The sequence below is a fragment of the Hyperoodon ampullatus genome (genome assembly GCF_949752795.1).
Source record: "Hyperoodon ampullatus genome assembly, chromosome: 3".
Classification (NCBI taxonomy): domain Eukaryota; kingdom Metazoa; phylum Chordata; class Mammalia; order Artiodactyla; family Ziphiidae; genus Hyperoodon; species Hyperoodon ampullatus.
In genome coordinates this window covers 137,378,270-137,400,516 of record NC_136916.1, presented here as the reverse complement: position 1 = coordinate 137,400,516, position 22,247 = coordinate 137,378,270, and the positions used below count along the sequence as shown (strand labels likewise).

Here is a 22,247-nt window from a genome sequence, read left to right as displayed (position 1 = left end):
CTCAACACCCTTTAAAAAGAAAAAGATGGCTTTGCAATTAATATAAAACCCTTGGAGATTCTTGTGCAAAGTTTAGAATGACAGCAGATATATTTTCCTTAGAAATTAATTAGAAATATTTCACAGTGCCTATATTACTCTGCCACTACCATATAAATGTCGTGCAGTATATAGTACCTTCTCTGTTGTGAACCAATTTTTTAAGGTACTTGTAACTGCTGAACTACTTAACACCTTAATACTCTATGACCCTACTGAAGATTTAGCTTCCCTATTCACAAAATGCTCTCGTACTCATAAGCAGTTATCATTTTTATATTATACTCGAAGCTCAGACTCATGTCAATTCTAAGTTAGGCTACCTATGATCTCTAGTAGTACACCTGGCCCATCCACATAAATGTATAAGTTGCAGTTTTGTCATCAGACTACTCTCACTGATCTGATGCTCCCTCTGGGTAAAGAGTTTTTTAAGCACAAAGAATGGTTACTATTTTCTTACCAAAGCAATACTTTAACTTACAAAGGTATCATTACTACTAGTTCTTATTACAAACAAAACAAATGTTTGATAGTTCTGTAAATGTAGGATAACGCACTAAATGTCGCTGTTAATCAGACTGGCAAAAATTTAAGTTAAAAATATCATATGTGGGCTTCCCTGGTGGCGCAGTGGTCGAGAGTCCGCCTGCCGATGCAGGGGACACGGGTTCGTGCCCCAGTCCAGGAAGATCCCACATGCTGCAGAGCGGCTGGGCCCGTGAGCCGTGGCCGCTGAGCCTGTGCGTCCAGAGCCTGTGCTCCGCAACGGGAGATGCCACAACAGTGAGAGGCCCGCACACCGCAAAATAAATACATAAATAAATAAATCATATGTGGTGTTGGAAAGGAATCTCATATAGTTGAAAAGCAATTTATTAGTGTCTATTTAAATTATAAATGCTCGTGCCTTTTGAGTAATTCCACTCCTCATTATCTTCTATAGAAAGGCAATTCCTCATAATGTAAAAAGGATTTTATTCTTATTACAGCTTGGAGAGAAAAAAAATTGGAACCAATCTAAAAATCCTTCAACAGTAGAATAATTAAACTAGGGTATACTACATGGTAGATAAAAAGGATATGGTGGATCTTTAGGATTTATAGTTAAATTTTAAGAATCAGATGGCAGAAAAACACATACACATACCTCAAAATTATCCACACATGACCACACACAAACACACACAACCACACATATGCAAATGCTTAGATGCTTCGAAAAAGATCTGGAAAGGATAAACTTCCAACTTCTAGGCTTCTGGTCTAGCCAAGATGGCACACTAACAAAGGCTGCCAGCTCCCTGTCCCCAAAACAATGTTGTAGTAACTACATAAGTGGGAAGAAACCAGGATTCTGAGAACTAAGTAAAAGTTGTGAAAAACCACTAAGAAAGACTGACGACTAGCTTGACTTGGTGTGTGTGGGAAGAAAGGGGCTGCATACTGAGGAGGAGGGTCGCTAGAGGAGGTTTAGTGAGAAGAAAGATTGGTACAAAGTGCTGCTGTCATTCCCTTTTTCCTTCATTAACGTGAGATCATCACTGCTTGTCCCTTAACCATAAAGATCTTGGCAACAAGCTGGGCTGCAGATACTAGTACCCCAGAGTAACATCAGGGAGCATGAAGGCCCAGCTGAGGTAAAAAGTTATAGGTGACATCTGACCAGGAACCCATAACCATTCATTCCTTCACTCCCTCCCTTCTTCACTCCAGGACAGGAATACAAAACTTCCCAAAGAAACTTCTTCCTAAGGGTTTTAAAGACACAACAGCCATCAGAAACACTGAACGGTAGAGTACCAGCAAACAGCAGTGGCCACGATCAATAGTGGTTCTGTGCTGCCTGAGATGCCCATTCCTGGGGCTCATCTCCTCCTCTCTTCTTATATTCACAGGAACAGACTATGGCCTGATTTTAGTCCTTACGCAATACGATTTCTCACAGAATAGCTTAGTCCCACCGCCGCCACTGCCCCCCCCCCGCCCTGGAACATGAGTTCATATACCAAAAGAAACAGATACTCTTATAAAGCAGAAACTAACACATCATTGTAAAGCAATTATACACCAGTAAAGATGTTAAAAAAAGAAAAAAGAAAAAAAGAAACAGATACTCGAGGGATCAATTAGTGTTTAAAAAAAAAGTGAAAAACATTAATCATACACACATACACACAAGGAATAAAGAAAGATATTAACAGTGTGAAACAAAAAATCATTAAAAAAAAAAGAACCAAGTAAGACTATCAGATATGAAAAATATAATAAATCAGATAAATAGTAGGCTAAAGAACAACTTAGTGGTTGGCAGATCAGACTGAAGAACTCTCCCAGAAGAGAGTAGGAAAGAATAAAGACATAGAAAGTCTAAGAGATAAAACAAACAGAAGCAGAAGTGTTAACATCTGGAAATAACAGTTCTAGCCAGAGGGGGAAAAAATGAGAGGAAGAAAAAAATTGAAAAAGTAGTGAGAGAAATTTCCCAGCATTAAAAAGATGGAAAAGTCTGAGCATCGAATGAATAAATGAACCAATATTACTGATTTCCAAAATGAAGGAAAGAGGGATTAGTTAGTGGAACTTTTAAACTACACTTATATTTCTACTATTTTCTACCATTTTTTGTGACATTTGTTTGTCTCATTTTCTCTCTCCTCTTTCTCTCTCAGCCTACTGGTTTCTATACTAAGCAACATGGTTCCTACAGCTAAGAGAGTACTTTCTTGAGTTTAGCAACAGCAATCACAACTAGTATCTTTCCAGTGAAATCAATTTTTGGTCAATAGCTAAGTAAAGTTGCAGAAAACTTAGTCATTTTTCAATAAGAAGGAGTAAGTTAAATTTCCATTTTTTCCATTACTAAGTTCCATATCTTTTTTCTTCTACCTATCCTAAGAATTAAAAATTTTAAGATAAAATTTAATAGAAAATAAAGCCAGCCATCTCCTTGGATTCTGTATAGTCTTCAGATCTTCAGCTCATCTAAAGCCAGTTTCACACCTGTTCAAGCAAAGACAACCAAATACAATGGAAAGAATACTAAATAGAATCAAGAATCCTAGTCCCACCTCTATCATTAACCAGCCTGAGCAACTACACTGTACATTTCCACCTGGAATTTCCTTAAGCACCTTAAACTTAATGTTTCAAATCAAATTTATTACCTTCCCCACAATACTTGGCACTCTTCTCTCTGCTTTTCTAAGTCAACAGCTACACAACCACAACTTCCTTTAACCAGTGACCAATTACTGCCAATCAGTACTCTTAAATTTAAATCTCTCCTCCTTTCTATTTCTACTTAACTGCCTTTGTTCATGTTCTCATTCTGGACTACTCCAGTGGTGTTCTGACAAACCTCTATCTTTCCCTCACTTGTCCACGGCTCCACATGTCTTCCTAAATATCTTAGCCTGTGACTCCCTTACCCAAAAATATCTTAAGGGGCTCCATAGTGTCCAAGCCTTACCATGGCCTACAAGGTTCTTTACGATCATATTGTTCAATCTACTTCTCCAGCTATTTGATCAGTTACTGCATGGTAGAGTAATTGTTTAAGCTCTTTTCTCCCTACAGGACTGTAAGCTGCTTAAAGGTAGGGACCCTGCCTCATTCATCTTTGTACCTTTTCGAAGGTTGTGTCTGGCATATAGTAGATACTCAGTAAATGGTTGCAGAAAGAAAGAAAAGAATGAACGATCCTCACAAATCATTTAAAAGGGCTTCAGCTTTTTTCATCTGTAGAATAAGAGAGTTGGAACAGATGGCCTAAATTCTTTTCAGCTGTAGAACTCATAACTACGGTTCTAGGTTAAAGTTACTGCAAGGCTGATCCCTGAGTAAGCTGAAGTATTAGAGTGCTTTAACTAAAAGTAGGAATATTTTTGTTATCTTTTTCCTGTATTTAGATCTAACAGAAAAAAAAATTAAGGTTAAAAAATACCTCTGAATGATAGACCATTTGCTGTGAAACTAACAATTCCTGGTTTTGTTTAGCAAGAAGAGAAAGAATTGCATCAGCATGAATTTCTTTATGGGGCATCCTAATCACTTGTCCTTCGCTGGGAGGATCATCTTCCTAAGTAAAATATAAAGACAATACAATAAAAAAACAAAAATTAATCCATTAATTACATTTTTCATAATTTATGATTAATAAAACTTAACAGTCATCATGAACATGGTCATATTAGCACTTTACAGAAAGAAGATGGACTCTATTATCATTTAGATCTCACTTCCATTCAACTATACTAAAAACCCTTTATTTTTGCCTCAAATGTAAATAACAGTATAAAATAATTGGGTTACATTTAAACTAGAGATTTACTATAAAAGCATATGAAAGTTGGACCCTTTGTCCCATGTGATTGAGTTACAATGATTCATAAACGTTTTATACAGTGTCATCAAGTTTTTGGCTCACACGGTTTCCTGCTTCATGTTGATGCAGCACACAAAGCTACACCCCCAGTGTGGCAATGGGGGCAAAGCACCGTAGCAGTGGTGCAACCTGGACCACAGGCAGAAATGAAAAACTGCAGAAATACGCTGAGGCACCTATAGACCTTTGATTGTCCATTTGCCTTTGCGCTGACCTCCAGTACTCGCTAGGGAGCAGGTACTGAAAGCCCTAGTTGGAAGACCCAGCTTAGACTTCTTGGTGCCTCAAAATAGACCAGTCCTGAAAATGAAGGACAGTGTGGGCCACAGAGTCAGAAAACTGGATTCCCTTGTAAATACAAGGATTAACATGATTTTAAACTCCATTAATAGTATTTTTTTTTACTTAAGTATCTTACATTTAATGAAATAAAGTTTAACTCTGCAGTACAAGTCTTTATCCCCCAGGTGTACACAGATAAATACCTACTGGTACATAACTGCAAAGTTAGTCTTTTTCAAGATTGTACTTCTGCATGTGACTTTATCATGAATTTGTAGCATATCTGATTTAGGCTTAGTAAAAATATCAAAATTAAAGTTTAGTTTCAAATGTATAAAAAGAAAGATGTTATAATTTAGTCCTGGTTCAGTTCAGCTATTTAAACAAACTTAAATGTGCTTTGGCACCATGATAAAGTTCTAAGAATGGATAAAAATGCCCTAATGACATATTAAGTAAGCCAAATGTTAGTGTAATGCTTCTCTGAAAATAAAGACTTCTCCTTTATGCTTCCCCCCCATATTATTTTATAAAAGTGATTTCCACTCTCTTCAGAACAGACTCAATTACTTGTAATAAATAATTACTGTTAAAAAAGTAACTGCCCTATTAAAATCTTATCAAAACTCTCCTTCATTAATTATTTCATACTCCTACATATAGTAAAGCAAATTGTTTTAAAACATTTTATTACTTGAATATATGAATCTCCAGATTTGGCATCTTTACCCTATTGTGTCTTTAATAGTGTAAAGATGCTACATGGCAACTTTTGCTTTTTGTTTGTTGGACTTGATAAACACCAGACACACACACCCAGCTGCTTGCAACTCAAGCTTTAGGATTCAGATAGCTCCTATTAGAACTCAAAATTTACAGTTTTTAGCTTAAGTTGATAGCTTAAGATGAAAGGCAAATTATCCTGTATCCATATAAAAAGAGTTGTGGATCTATCACTATATAGCTATGTGACACAAACAAGTGATTTAACCTCATTCAACGCAAAGTAAAACGAGTAGTTACTATTTTTAACAAAGGATGAGCATCATCTTTTGGGATGCTTTCTAAAAATATACAGGTTTAGGCTTCTAACAGCCACACACATGCATGCATACCATATAACCCTCATGACCTACCGAATCAACATATCAGAGGGTGGGGGCAGGATGCATATTTTTAAAAGCTCCATTGGTGAATTTAATATACAATCCTAGTTTACATCACTTGAATAGGCTGCTTTAAAGAAATTTCTAGGGAGTTCCCTGGTGACCTAGTGGTTAGGATTCTGGGCTTTCATTGCTATGGCCCAGGTTCAATCCCTGGTCATGGAACTGAGATCCCGCAAGCTGCATGGCATGGCCAAAAAGAAAGAAAGGAAAGAAATTTCTAGCATTATGATTGTAAGGGGATAGAAGGGCATGATGTTTCAAAAGTACACCAGTCTCTTTCTTTTTTCATCATGATCCTATATAATGATACAAATGGAAAGATAAAAATGCAACTAGACTTCTAAAACTTCCAGTCAAGGTGGAATAATAAGGACCAGATACATCCACCCCCTAAAAAATGGACAAAGTATGTGAAAAACTGCATTTCAAGACATGGAACATCAGGTAACAAAAGACAGTGATCCCTGAGAAATGAAAAATAAGTCAGAAGAACCCTATGACTGCTCCAGCTTACCATCTGTGAGTTTCCAGGCTGTGGCACAGGAGCCTAAGCTAAGAAGATGGAGCTGAAACTCCAAGGAGGCCAAGACAGCTAGAGTTCATAAGACGGACTACTAGAAAAGTGAAAGCTGCAGAGGGAGAAAACTCTGGAAATCTGCAGAAGATCCCCTTTGAGTATTAAGCTGAGTACTACTCAGAAGATGCTTTGGAGACAATTACATGAGGCTGGAGGAATGAGCACCTGAGAAGGGATTGGATATAACACTGCATGACGCTCACACAGGGCTTGGATAATGGTTGTTCCCACTAGCCAGGCTGGAAAACCTCATTAATGAGACACTGGGTGGAGTACATAGAAGTGTCTTCTCTCCATAGCGGGGGATAAATAGCCCTAGATTGAGTACTGTTCTGGTACTGCCTAGCAAATCTTAAAAGCAAGACTCAAAAGGGTAAAACTGTCTCCAAGTACTTAACCATGTCCTGAGCAAAGCTCAAAAATATTTATAGTGATATAAAACATAGAAGGCAAAAGTCTACGCAAAATTTTGACAGATCAAATTAAACAGCTTTTCTTTTTTTTTTAATTTATTTATTTTTGGCTGCATTGGGTCTTCATTGCTGAGCACAGGCTTTCTCTAGTTGCAGTGAGGGGGGGCTACTCTTCGCTGCGGTGCGCGGGCTTCTTGTTGCGGTGGCTTCTCTTGTTGCGGAGCACGGACTCTAGACACGCGGGCTTCAGTAGTTGTGGCTCACGGGCTCTAGAGCACAGGCTCAGTAATTGTGGCACGTGGGCTTAGTTGCTCCGCGGCATGTGGGATCTTCCTGGACCAGGGCTCAAACCCGTGTCCCCTGCATTGGCAGGTGGATTCTTAACCACTGAGCCACCAGGGAAGCCCTAAACAGCTTTTCTTAAAGATTAAGATATAACTACCATATTATCCATCCATTCTACCCCTAGATATTTGCCAGAGAGAAATGAAAGCAGCTTTATTTGTAATAGCCCCCAACTGGAAATGAACCCAAACGTCCATCAACAGGTGAACAGGCAAACTGTGGCACATCCATACAATAGAGCACTGCTCAGCAATAATAAGGAATGAACTATGATACAAATGCAAACTAATCTATAGTTACAGAAAGTAGATCAGTGGTTACTGGAAGAGGTATAGAGAATGAGAGGAATGATGAGAGATGAGAAGGAGGGATTACAAAAGGGCCTGAGGAAAGATTTGGGAGTGATGGATGATGAATATGTTCATTACATTAACTGTGGTAATGGCTTTACAGATATACATGTATGTCAAAAATTATCAAATAAGTTTTTTTTTAAAGAGCAACAATAATAGCAATGCTTAGCAAAGGCTATGGATCAATGCAGATGAAAGTTGAGCACAACTACCCTTACTTGCTTAGGTTGTTTGAAAAACATAAAAAGTAAAGATTTCTATTCCTGAATAATTTTCAAAAGAAAATCCCTATTATCATTTCTGTATGGTATTTTTATATATATTATACATGTTGATATATATGTTAAGATATATATTTTTAAATGTGAATTTTCCTTCCATAAAGCTAGATAATAACTAGGAGAGTTAGTACCCTTGGGTCCTATTTCAGTATGTTTTTTAATTGTTTTTTTAAATCTTTACTTATTTATTTATTTTGGCTGCGCCAGGTCTTAGTTGCAGCACGTGGACTTCTTAGTTGCAGCATGCGGACTCTTAGTTGCAGCACGCATGTGGGATCTAGTTCCCTGACCCCACAGTTCCCCAGAGATCAAACCCGGGCCCCCTGTATTGGGAGCACGGAGTCTTACCCACTGGACCACCAGGGAATTCCCAGTATTTCTTTTTAAAGCCACTAAATTCAATTATTTTTTAGCATAAAGAATTATAATCACGATTAGGGAAAAATTACAAACGTATTATAAGAGAGTTGGTTTCCACAGCTAAGGTCCTGCCTGAAACACTGTAAAGGCAACATATCCAGGTGACAATGTGCCTTGAGTTAGATTTTCATTACCTAATTACATTAACTGCATTTTTCAACTACTGGAGCCACAGGGGTTAACAACAATTTTCTATTCATTCTCACAATTATGATAATGAAATGTGTAAATATGATAATGACATGTGTAAGAAACCTTAAATTCCTTCATGGATATTTTATTAAATTTTATGACTATAACTCAAATATTTGAGAAAAACCCCTGATCAGTAGCAACAAGTTCATCAAGATATTCTTCATCTCAGAATTCAATGTGGAGTCAATCACTTCTTACCATTTCGAGGGCATCATGCAGAGTACTGGATAAGCTATCATTTAGGTTTGTCAGATACAGTCCTTCATCTCCTAAAACTAGAAATTAAAATGCAAAAATTTGGAAAAAAGAAGAAACATAAATTTAGTAAATAATCTCACCATAAAGCCATAGAATATTACACTTAAAACTTACACAATAAAAATACTGGCAAAGTTCATAAATCATAATTCACAAGCTATTCAATCTCACTAGCTCTTTGAAAAGCACATTTTATAACAAAGATGAGATTTTTGTTTCACTTACCAGCTTGTCAGAAATTAAAAAGAGCTATTAAACATCAACTGTAACCATGAAATTAAAAAGAGGCACTCCTATATACTACTGATATAATTAAAAACTGATTAAAATTAAAAACCAATTCACCTTTCTGGAGAGCATGTTGGCAATGTATTGCTATTTAATTTTATTTTTTTGGCCACGCCATGTGGCTTGTGGGGTTTTTTAGTTCCCCAAACAGGGACTGAACCCACGTCCCTGGCAGTGAGAGCATGGAGTCCTAACCACTGGACCGCCAGAGAATTCCCTATGCATTGCTATTTTAAAGGTGCATACTCTGACTCAGCAATTCCACTTCTAGACATGTATTCTAAGGAAGTTATCAGTTATGGAAGTTCACAAAGATAAATAAATATATGTGCAAGGATGGTCAGTGGAGAGTTATGTATAGTATGAAAACACTGAAAACAATCTAAATGCCCACAACTATGGCACTGTTTTAGCAGACTACCCAGCCACTAAAAAAAAGAGGTTGGGCTATATGTATTAATATAGAAAAATGTCTATAACATATTTAAGGTTAAAAAATTCAGATTTCAAAACAATATGTATAATATGATCCTACTTAAAAGGTAAAAATATATATACATACAAATGTATTTAGGTGTCTATATATGCAAAGAAAAAAAAAGACTGGAAGGGTATACCCCAAACTTTCAACAGTGATATTATTTCTGGAGGGTGGGATTTATGAGGGAGATTTTACATTCTGAGGTTAAGGTGTAGAAAAGTTAACTTGCAGAGGCCATATTCTTTCTACTATACCCTGTTAAATCTTGAAAATTAAGTAAAAACACTTTAGACAGAAAAGTATTACTTAGGAATTATCATAAGCTAACCAGTGAAATCAAGTGATGCAAAATTAACTTACTCTTACGAGCCACTTTTTGACCACAATTAAATAAAATCTCTCCTTCAGAGATGGGTCTATCTAAGGTTTCAGTTTCAGTGGCAGTAACGCTCAAGGTACTCTCCGTTGTTGATGAATCTGAACTTGGCATCTGTATGGGGGAAGGGGCCTTGGTGCCAGCAGGAAGCGGCATAAGGGGAACTGGCTCTGGAGGTGCAGGCTGAGCAGGGAAGTCCATGCTCTCAGGTTCTTCATCCTTGGCCACAGACATTACACTAAGAAGAAAGAGACATAGTTTGAATGTATTACATCGGTGAAGGCCTATATTAATTTTTATATAAAAAATAGATTCAAAAGTACTGTGTCTTCTTTAGACATATTTCTATATCAATAAATAGATATATCTATATATTTCTATAATCTGCACTACTATAATTAACCAACAAGATTTATTTTTCCAAAATCATCTTCATGCCTTAATCACAGACCATCTTGAAAGTTCTACCATCTCTAAAATAAATCTACATAGGGATATATGGTAATATAAAAGTTAACTGATCACAGTAAATGAAGATTCACACTGGGGAAAAATCTTCTTCTATTTTATTAACAATATTATAGATATCTTTATTTTAATCTGTTTCCCCAAAAATTTTGTTTTAAAAGAAGAGAACTGAAAGTATAAATAAATCTGGTAAAAATTTTAAAAACATAAAATTTATGAAACTTCTTCCTACTAAAGTATAGATTAGCTTGTGGTTTATCAACCTTCATTTATCATTTCTGATGTTTTCAATGGGTCACCTAAGTCAACATAAGATGAAATGTATAGTTACTAAAACTGAATATACTGTCATTTACATAGCTCTCGGGTGAAGTTCTTCTTGAAGAGAGTTGGGATTCTCTTCTTCCAGTGGCAGGTCTCCATTACTCCATGGCTTGGGAAGCTCTGGGCTTGACATCTTCAATTTATCAATAGACATCTCTGACAAAGTTGGGGTAAGAGCTGCTGCGGGAGGAGGTGTAGTTGCAGGGGTAATGGTTGGAGTATTAACAAGTGTGATGGGAGGCATATTATTTCCTAAAGGTTTTTTGTAAAAGCAAAAAAAAGTCAATAAGAATTCCACAGGAAGGCAAGATATACTGTTTAACATTTTGGCATACAAATAATGGCAACAAGAATTAATAATAATAATGATGGCCATTAATGGGAAAAGCTCCAAATTAATTTAGTAAAGTACAAAAAATAACCTTGAAAAGACATCACTTTCAACATCACCATGAACTTAAAATAGTCTAAATGTCTACTAGATTATATACTTTAAAAAGTGGCAACCAACCCCTAAGTTTCTTTGTAAGAAAAAATGACTTACTAGAACCTAGTAAGCAACAGGTATGTGTATACTAATCTATAAAGACTCTTATAAAACAAACCATGCTATTTTATTTAATAGTTGCTAAAATTAAAACTGAGTTATAGAAATAAGGTTTCTACCTTCTTCAGCAAATATTTCTTTCATGGGAAAAGCTACATCATGATCTGAAACACAGGGAGAAGAATCTGGAGTTTTTACCAACACACGCTCCTCAGGAGGTGATGAAGGTGAGAGAGGAGGAGTTGGCTGTGGGGTAGCCACTGGAGTACACACTCTTGCCTAAAATAAATAAAACAAGATAAGTGGTGCTCACAATCCCCCAATAAGTGTAATTTGAAAAATAAAATGATCTCATTCAGAGTTACATAAAATTTAAATGGACGGGGGGGAAAATGGAGTCCTCTTTATCTTAGCTCTTGAACTTCTAGCTATTAGTTTCAAGACCGGCCTACAGAAAGCCTCCAGCAACTGAAACAGCTCTGCCTCTGAACTAGGCCCCCTTATCTAATATAGAGAGGAAGATTAAACAGACAGTTGAAGATCAAACCCAAACACAAGCTGGGTAGACCATGTAACAGAAAGAGAGCATTTTAACTAATTGACGAGATATCAAAAATCACCTTTCAGTACAAAAGAACAAAGCTTATGAAAAGCAATGGAAGGATAAGAAAAAGTAGGGGGGATAAAAGGAAGACAATGTAGAGATGGAAAGTCCTGGGGAAGAAAAAAGCACACATTTTAAAATCAGTTTGTTAAACAGGTAATTCAAACGATTCAAACTTCAAAAGGATGATGGTGAAAATTAAGTCTCCTTTCCTACCCATGTCCTATCTACTTAGTTCCTTTCCTCAGAATTATCAAATATAATCTTAAGTCATTTTTTTATGTCCAGAATACTCTATTTTTTAAATTTTTTAAACAATTTTTAAAGGTTACATTAGGTTTACAGTTATTACAAAATACTGGCTATATTCCTACTTTTAAAAAAAATTTATTGAAGTATAGTTGATTTACAATGTTGTGTTAGTTTCAGGTATACAGCAAAGTGATTCAGTTATATATATCCATACATATATATATATTCTTTTTCAGATTCTTTTCCACTATAGGTTATCATAAGATATTGAATATAGTTCCCTGTGCTATCAGTAGGTCCTTGTTATTTATCTATTTTATATATAGTAGTTTATATAAGTTACTAATTTGCTAATCCCAAACTCCTAATTTATCCCTTCCCTACCTCTCCGCTAGGTAACCATAAGTTTATTTTCTATGTTTGTGAGTCTTTCTGTTTGGTAAATAAGTTCATTTGTATCATTTTTTTAGAATCCACATATAAATCCTATTGTATGATGTTAGTCTTTCTCTGTCTGCCTTAGATAATCTCTAGGTCCATCCGTGTTGCTGCAAATGCCAAAATTTCATTCTTTTTTATGGCTCAGTAGTGTTCCATTGTGTGTGTGTGTGTGTGTGTGTGTGTGTGTGTGTGTGTGTGTGTGTATACACCACATCTTCTTTATCCATTCATCTGCTGATGGACACTTAAGTTGCTCCTATAACCTGGCAATTGTAAGTAACGCTGCTATGAACGTTGGGGTGCATGTATCTTTTCAAATTAGTGTCTTTGGTTTTTTTGGATATATACCCAGGAGTGGGATTGCTGGGTCATATGGTAATTCTATTTTTAGTTATTTGAGACTTAAGTCATTTCATATGTGTATAGATTTTCTATAGAATAAATTCCCAGAAGTGAGACTGCTTGGTTAAAGGGCTAATTGCATTCTTAATTTGAATACATATTGCCAAATTTCCCTCTATACGGTTATATTATTTTATCAATGCAATAACACCAGAAGGTATGAGAATTCCCATTTCCCAAAGGTTTGCTGAACAATGGTGTTAATCAAACTTTTAGAGTGTTACCAATTTGATCAGTAAAAATGGATTCAATGATTTTTTTTTTCTCACTATCAGTGAGACTGACCATCTTTTTGTATGTATGTGGGCCATTTGTATTTCCTTTTTGTGTATGAACTGTCTGGACATGTCTTTTCCCCATTTTTCTATTTGTCCTTTTTTTCTCTTTCTAAAACATATTTTTATAGTGGGGTGACTGGCCTTTATTCTGTATTATGAGTTGCAAAGAGATATATAATTTAAAAATTATGAAGCATATTAGAAATTCTATAGCATTGCTTAACTATTAGCATATTCTTAGCTTTGTTTTTTAAGTGACAGAAATATACTATGTTTTATCCTTCTTGACAGCATAAACCTATAGCCTAAGACTGCTGTTTTCAAATATAATGCTACTGACTCATCATCATGAGAGGATTTAAAGGTATCCTACTAGTCTTGGTAATGGGTAATAATGATAAACAATTAGTTACTGAGTATTTACCAAGTTCCAGGACCTAGATTAAGCTCTTTCATATATCATCTTATTGAATCTTCCACAAAATCTTCTATGATGGCTCACAAGATACAGTATCATAAAGATGTCAATTCTCCTCAAATTAAACCAATCAAAATTGAATTAATTCCCCCCAAAATCCCAACAAAATATTTTACAGAACTTGAAAATTAATTTTAAAACATATATCGAAGATGAAAAGGCCAAAAAAAGCCATGGCAATTTTGAAGAAAAGGAACAATATGGCAATGGGGGAGGGGAACCTGGCCTCCTTAATATTTGGAAAGCAGATTTTGGTAAAGCCGTCATCATTTAAACTCTGAGTATTTTATCTCTAGTATACAGACAAGACTAAAGTAACAGAGCTGAGGGTTCAAATTCAGAACTTCCCAACTCCAGAGTCCATGCTCTTAACAATTACATTTATTTCCTATTTATACTGATTTTTCTATATTTTCTCATTAAATCACCCTTATGAAAATATCTGAAATATATGGGCAGAAGACAAACCAAAGTTAATTAGTATAGAGATAACCACAACTCTGATATTGGCATGCATTACCAATGAGCTAATAAATAAAGCACAGAACAAAAGTATGTACCAAATCTCTGGCACACTAATCACACTACACCAATTACATTACACCAACCTCCATAAAATTCAAATATGTAACTTTATGTTTATACCTCCAATGAGTCAGTTTAAATGTTTCACTTATATAAAATGATGTTTTTATGATCAACAGGATCAGAATTGACCATGAAGTTTTAAACAATTGGTAATACAGAGTACATTCTGGTTTTGTATAATTTCTTTTTCTTTTTAGTTCTTTAAAATTTTCATACAATTTTTAAAGGTTACATTCCATTTACAGCTATTACAAAATATTGGCTCTACTTCCTGTGTTGTACAGTACATCCTTGAGCCTATCTTACAGCCAAAAGTTTGCACTTTCCACTGCCCCACCCCTATATTGCTCCTCCCACCCTCCACTGGTAGTGGTTTTGTATAATTTCATGTTGCATAAAAAATTAGAAACTCTATTTAACATAGAAAGGCTGATTAAACAAACAATAACACAAGTGCCTGAAATATACTTTCTTTTAAAGATTAAAAATATCACTTTATATAAGAACCAAAAGCAGTACATGTGATTTTTAGCTATATCTTGAATTTTAAAAGAATTAGCTATAAGGATATTCTTGGAACACCTGGGGAAATTCAAATATAGACTCTATATTATATAGTATTAACATATCAATGTTAAATATGGGGAGCATAATAATGGTATTTTGGTTATGTAATAAAGAATCTTGTTCTTAGGAGATACTACTGATACTTTTAGAAGTGTCATGATATCTGCAACTTTCAAATGAGTTTTAAAGCATGTATAATAAACAACATATAAAGACAGATAAAGAAAATGTGTCAAAATGTTATCAACTGGTAAATGTAGGTAAAGCTTACACAGATGTTCATTGTATCATACTTTCAACTTTCTATAGATTTTAAAGTTTTTAAAATAAAATGCTGGAGGAACTGTTATTGTAATCAAAGCCACAAGAAACCAATCTCCACCACAAACTATGATCTTATGACCCAATTTAAAATCTGTCCATTTTACTGCTCTTTAACAAAGGTATCAAAAATTCCCCAGGACTCCAAGTCATGAAGGAGAGTCACACTTACCGGCAAGTGTGTTTTGCTTATTGAAACATCCCCAGAAACACTTGTAACAACAGGACCTGGCTTCTTTGCTTCTCTGTCACCCAGCAAGATGGCAATGGTTTCAGCAAGAGCTTCATTCACAAAATGCCTAATAATGTCTGAATTCACAGGAACCCCGGCATCAACAAAAAGCTGGAGGGCACCACTGCTTGTTCCTTCCACTAAAAAATGAAAGAATTTCAGAGTAAGTGTGCAAGAAACATGCTTGCATTCTAAGCCTTAATTCTTAAAATTTTAGAGATGTGAACATATGTGTATGAGATGGTGTGAGGAGGAATAAAATGAAAATACAAAATCTACTTATTGTGACAGAGAATAAGATGGTAACTCACATAATGAACATCCTCTCTAAACAAACTAAAAAGGGGAGGAAAACATCCAGATGAAAATGTACTTATATGGCCTCTTCCCTACCACTACAAAATTTAGTGATAAAAAGGATTTGCAGGGACTTCCTTGGTGGTCCAGTGGTTAAGATTCCATGCTCCCACTGCAGGGGGCATGGGTTCAATCCCTGGTCAGGGAACTAAAATCCTTCATGCCGCTCAGCACGCCCCACCCCTGCAAAAAAAAAGATTTGTATCCACATTAAATGTTTTCATCTGAAAACAATCCACATTTCCAAGAGTAGGGCACCAGGAAAGCAAACACACATGCTTTTAAAGAAAAGGGAACAGGATCTAAATACCCTCTATATTAGACCATCTTTCCATAAGGCTACAAAGCCTGAATTAGTCTCACTGAAACCACCACCTGACCCCTGTGAAGGACTGCTAAGAGGTCTATCACTAGCCCTGATCTGCACTAGCAGGAGAGACTGGTGGAGAATCCAAACACTCCAAAATATGCCATCGAGGTGTATGACCTAGCAATGAAGAAAAAAGCATCTGGCAGTTTGGACAGTATCCATCATAAACCAGACAAATCTTTGGAGACACTTGTTTGTTTTCCTAGACTGGTCTCCTTGTCTTGGGACTGCTGAATACCATCTCCACAACCAGAATTTTGACCAAAAGCTACAGAAGTCCGACTATCTGTTTCTCCAAGGCATATTTCATGGTCCTTTGCCTTCTCTTTAGCTTCCAGTTCTTTTTTATTCCAGTTTCACTTGGTATTTTCCATCTGTTCCTTTTTCAACAGATTTTGAAATAGTCTCAGAGCAATTACTTGGATGAACTGGTTTTAGTTTTCTTTTGGATTTGTACTCCTAGATGTCTTCTCCTGAAAAAGTATCTTCTAACATGACAAAATGATTTTATCATTAAAGAAGTACTAATCTTAAGTAAAAAAAATTTCCTCATAACTTTGTTGGTCATTTTATTCCTCCTTTCAAAAAATGAGAAGATGAAAGAAAACCTGGGATAGTAGCAGTGGAAGAGGCATTTGAGTTATACTAAATAGGAAGAATTAATCAAATATAAGAATAAATTGCATGGAGCCAGGACATAGGATGTGGCTGGGTGTGGACTGAGGAAGACCAAAGAAAACAAAGTAGAGCAAGCGATACTCCAAGGCTTTGGAAACTGGGCACTTGGAAAATAGTGGTATCATTAACAGAAAGAGAAACAAAGGAGGAATAAAGTTGGTTAGAAAAATGAGATGCATTCTGGACACACCAAGTTTGATATGCCAGTGGAGCATCAAGTAAAATATTCATCAACAGGCAAAACTGCAAGTTTACAGCCTAAATGTGTTAGCTTAGGGGTCATCAACTGACACGGGATAACTATCACCAAGAAGAGACTAGAAAAACAGAAAAGAAAGAGGGCAGGGGACAGAAGCTTGGGGGAAATTTTTTATTCAAGTAGAAAAAAGAAAAAAAGAAAAAGATGAGTAAATGAGGTCCGAAAGAAATTAAAAAGATAAGGGGAAGAACAACAGAATGAATTCTAAGAAACCAAAACCAGGGCTTCCCTGGTGGCGCAGTGGTTGAGAGTCCGCCTGCCGATGCAGGGGACACGGGTTCATGCCCCGGTCTGGGAAGATCCCACATGCCGCGGAGCGGCTGGGCCCGTGAGCCATGGCCATTGAGCCTGCGCGTCCGGAGCCTGTGCTCCGCAACGGGAGAGGCCACAACAGTGAGAGGCCCATGTAACGCAAAAAAAAAAAAAAAAAAAAAAAGAAACCAAAACCAGTAGAACATTTTAATAATTAGAGGTAGTCAACAATGCCCATACTAGAGCCTTCTAGGAGAATAAGGATTTGAAGAAAGGTTATCTCTGAGAACCAAATGCTGTAAGAGAGGAATTTAATTAACGAGAAGAAGAAAGCCAGCTCATAAAAACTAAAGAGAAAGTGAGCAATGAGAAAGTAAAGCAGTAAATACAGACTCTAATGTCTAGGATTTAGGCAGTTAAGGGGTAGTTTAAGAAGGAGGAAGAGGAGGTTATTCTGGACTGGAAAGAAGTGGAAAAAAATAGAGGTAACGATATATAGGAATGTTAAAAAAAAAAAGAGCTAGAAAGCTGGAGAACTTATACCATCCAATTTCAAGACTTATTTTTAAATTACAATAATCAAGAAGTGCGGTATTGATGTAAAGACAGACTTGTAGATCAATGGGACCAAACAGCAGGTCCAGAAACAGATCCAAACATATATAATAGCCAGATGATTTCCAACAAAGGTGTCAAGGCAATTCAGCAGGAGAAAGGATAATCTTTTCAACAAATAATGCTAGAAAAATTGGATATCCATACACACAAAAAAAATCTTGATCTTTACTTCACACCACATATAAAAATTAACTCAAAACATACCATAGACCTAAATTTATAATCTAAAACCATAAGGCTTCTAGAAGAAAACATAGGAGAAAATCTTAATGATGTTGGGCAAAGATTTCTTAAACAGTATACCCCAAAAATCACAAGCTATAAAAGAAAAATTGATAAGTTAAACTTCATCAAAATTAATCTTTGGCCTTCAAAAGACAATGCTGAGAAAGCAAAAGGTAAGATAAAAACTAGGATAACACATCTGCAAAACATATGCAATAAAGGACTTGTATCCAGAATAAAGAACTCAATAATAGTAAGACACAGACCCCAGTTAAAAACTGAGCAAAAGAGTTTTAAAGATACTTCATCAAAGTAAATATACAAATGGCAAATAAGCACATGAAAAATTGTACAACATCATTAGTTACTGGGGAAATGCAAATAAAACCCACAATGAGATATCTCCACATGCTTAGTGAATGGCTATAATTAAAAACATTGACAACAAGCATTAGTAAGGATGTGGAGCAGCTGGAACTCTCATTCACTGCTGGATGGAATGCAAAATAGAACAGCCACTTTGGAAACATTTAGCAGTTTCCTATAAAGTTAGATATCTACTTACCATATGACCAAGAGAAATTAAAAGATGTGTATAAAAGATTTGTTTGCAAATATACATAGCACAGCTGTATTTATAATAGCCAAAAACTAAGACTACAAATGTCCATCAACTGGTAACTGGAGTAACAAATTATGGTACATACATGGAGTGTAATATCTATTACTATATGCAACAACATGACTGTCAAAGCATTATGCTAAATAAAAGAAGCCAGACACAAAAGACTAAATACTGTATGATTACGTATATATGAAATTCTAGAGAAGGCAAAATTCAATGATAGAAAGTAGATCAGTGGTTGTTAGGGTCTAGTAGGCATGGGAGGGGGTTAGGGATTGACTGCAAAGTGGCATGAGGGGACAGTTGGGGATGATGGAAATGTTTTTCTATAACATGATTGTGTGGCTAACATGTGGCTGTGTTTGTTTAACAAAACTTGTCAAATGGTACACTTAGAATTGGTGAATTTTATGGCAAGTAAATTATGCCTCAAAAAGCTAATGAAGGAAGAGGGGGAAGAAGAGGGAAGGAGAGGAGGATGAAAAGGAGGAAGAAGGAGGGAGAGAAGAGGAAGAGGAAGGAGGACGGAGGAAGAAGAGGTGAATGGTGTGGGCTCCCTAAAGAAAGAGGCTCTGTCCATTCAGGGAATGCTTAAACTCTTCTTAGGTGTCAGTCAAGGGCTAGGCTCTAAAGGAGAATCACACTTACTTGTGAGTAATTTATAGTCTAGTGAGTTAGACAGATATGCAAGCCAATCATAATACAGTTTGATGGTTACTATAACAAAGATACACAGGGGCTTCCCTGGTGGCACAGTGGTTGAGAGTCCGCCTGCCGATGCAGGGAACACAGGTTCGTGCCCTGGTCCAGGAAGATCCCACATGTCGCGGAGCGGCTGGGCCCATGAGCCATGGCCGCTGAGCCTGCGCATCCGGAGCCTGTGCTCTGCAACGGGAGAGGCCACAACAATGAGAGGCCCGCGTACCGCCAAAAAAAAAAAAAAAAAAAGATACACAGACACACAAACAAACACACACAAAGTGCTATGGGAAATAATGGAGAGATTGGGGGTAGGAGGGATGGACACTGATAGCATAGTCTGAATGCTGCAGTATGTAATAAGGGAGTGAGGGAGAAATAAATTCCACTACAGAAAACTGGGAAGTGACATTGAAAAGAAGAGGACTTTTGTATGACTGATTCACTTTGTTATAAAGCAGAAACTAATAAAAACAAAAAAAAACAGTACACTTAAAGATGTTAAAATGGTGACTTGTTACATGACTTTAACCTTGAAACAAACAAAAACCACTCAGGTAAAAAAAAAAAAAAAAAGAAAAAGAAAAGAAGAGGACTTTTATCTTTTGTCAACCAAGGACTATGTGGCCTCTAGAATATATAAATCCATAACAACCTGAAGGTTTTGTCTTATAATAACAAAAAAAGCTAAAAGATTCCATTTCACTTACCAATGTCAGAAGTCAATGGCTCACTGGCCTCACTGTCTGAGACACTGATGTCAGCTGTGGCCTGCTGTTGGACTGGAAGAAGCCCAGAGATCATTCTTGACATGATTTCTTGTTCCACCCTCGGGGAAAAAAGTTAAGGATAGATGGTTAGAAATAACACCCTTAAAAATAACTGGTACCCATGGACACAAACATTTAAATGTGAAAGCAGTCATTCTGAAAGTTGAATCTGGAAAGAAGAAAAAATTCAAATATATCTCCTAGAAAAACAAACCGAATCTCTGCATGGGAGGCAGTTTATCAAATTAAAATCTTTCTGATCAGTCTAATGAAAACTTTAACAGCCCTCATAAATTCAAATTAAGGTTTAGGTCAATGATTACCTGGCATATCATGCACCTAAAATGTTGGGTTCCCTACTCTGAAAGCACATATAGGTCAAAGCTAGAAAAGAAGTCCAGCTGCCCTCTCTTCAAGGAAATAAATATATAGACTGCAACACAGGTAGTTTTCCTCTAAAAAGGGAAAGAAAATTTACTTTCAAGGTCATTTTTAGGAAGGGAAGTAGGAAAAGGAAGGGAAACACAATAAGGACTGATTTTGTACATTTCTTTAGAGAAGCTAACAGGCATCTTCATTATTATTATACAAGTAATAGATGTTCATTGTAAAAATCAGAGAACACATAAAAGTTAAAAAAAAAAAGGAGCCGGAGGAAGATGGCGGAAGAGTAAGACGCGGAGATCACCTTCCTCCCCACAGATACATCAGAAATTCATCTACACGTGGAACAACTCCAACAGAACACCTACTGAACGCTGACAGAAGACCTCAGACCCCCCAAAAGGCAAGAAACTCCCCACATACCTGGGTAGGTCAAAAGAAAAAAAGAATAAACAGAGACAATAGGATATGGACGGGACCTGCACCAGTGGGAGGGAGCCGTGAAGGAGGGAAGGTTTCTACACACTACAAGCCCCTTCGAGGGCGGAGACTGCAGGTGGCGGAGGGGGAAAGCTTCGGAGTAGCGGAGGAGAGCACAGCAACAGGGGTGTGGAGGGCAAAGCAGAGAGATTTTGGCACAGAGGATCGGTGCCCTCAGGCACACACCAGCCCGAGAGACTTGTCTGCTCGGCCGCCAGGGCGGGCGGGGCTGGGAGCTGAGGCTCGGGTATCGGCTTTCAGTCGGAGCGCAGGGAGAGGTCTGGGGCTGGCGGCAGGAAGAGACCCTGAAGGGGTTAGTGCTAGCCCGGAGGGAGTCCGGGGAAAGGGTCTGGAGCTACCGGAGAGGCAAGAGACTTTTTTCCCTTTTGTTGCCTGCTGCGCGAGGAGAGGGCATTCCCCTCCCTCCTCTCTGCCTGAGTGAGCCAGAGCCCCCGAATCAGCGGCTCCTTTAAACCCGTCCTGTCTGAGCGAAGAACGGACGCCCTCCGGCGACCTACGCGCAGAGGCGGGGCCAGGTCCAAGGCTGAGACCCGGGAGCTGTGAGAGCAGAGACAGGGAAATCTCTCTGTGCAGCCTCCGAGGCAGCGGATTAAAGCTCCACGGTCCATTTGATGTGCCCTGCGTCTGTGGAGTGCATGAATGGACAGCGAATCATCCCAAATTGAGGAAGTGGACCTTGAGGACAAGATTTAAGACTTTCCCCCCTTTTTTTTCCTCTTTTTACAACGAATTATCTCAAATTAAGGAGGTGGACTTAGCAAGATTTCAGACTTTTCGCCCTTTTCCTCTTTTTACAACGAATTATCCCAAATCGAGGAGGTGGACTTGGAGAGCAAGATTTTTGATTTTTCCCCCTGCTCTCTTTTTGTGAATGTGTATGTGTAATCTTCTGTGTAAGATTCTCTCTGTATAGCTTTGCTTCCACCATATGTCCCAGGGTTCTTTCGGTCCGTGTTTTTTTTCAATAATTACTTTTTAATTTTAATAACGCTACTATATTTCATACTTTATTCTATTTTACTTTACCTGCTCTTTCTTTTTTTCCTCCCTTCCCTTCCTCCCTCCCTCCCTCCGCTCCTCCTTTCCTTCTTTCTTTTTCTTTCCTCCATCCCTCTCTCCCTCCCACCCTTCTTCTTTCCACTT

General features: G+C 37.2%; 1 protein-coding gene across 5 annotated transcripts in view; it reads right to left on the bottom strand.

The window, feature by feature from the left end:
* KIAA0586 overlaps nucleotides 1-22,247 on the bottom strand; it is a gene marked incomplete at its 5' end in the record, with an annotated part of 114,289 nt that overhangs the window by 43,090 nt on the left and 48,952 nt on the right. For 4 of the 5 annotated variants that reach the window (XM_079699607.1, XM_079699603.1, XM_079699604.1 and 1 more), the window contains 7 exons: nucleotides 3,986-4,120; nucleotides 8,660-8,736; nucleotides 9,849-10,102; nucleotides 10,689-10,908; nucleotides 11,323-11,482; nucleotides 15,307-15,506; nucleotides 20,160-20,278. In XM_079699607.1, coding sequence (XP_079555733.1) covers nucleotides 3,986-4,120; nucleotides 8,660-8,736; nucleotides 9,849-10,102; nucleotides 10,689-10,908; nucleotides 11,323-11,482; nucleotides 15,307-15,506; nucleotides 20,160-20,278 — 1,165 coding nt within the window. The remainder of the gene's footprint in view (nucleotides 1-3,985; nucleotides 4,121-8,659; nucleotides 8,737-9,848; nucleotides 10,103-10,688; nucleotides 10,909-11,322; nucleotides 11,483-15,306; nucleotides 15,507-20,159; nucleotides 20,279-22,247) is intronic. The other variant, XM_079699605.1, reaches the window with a different exon arrangement.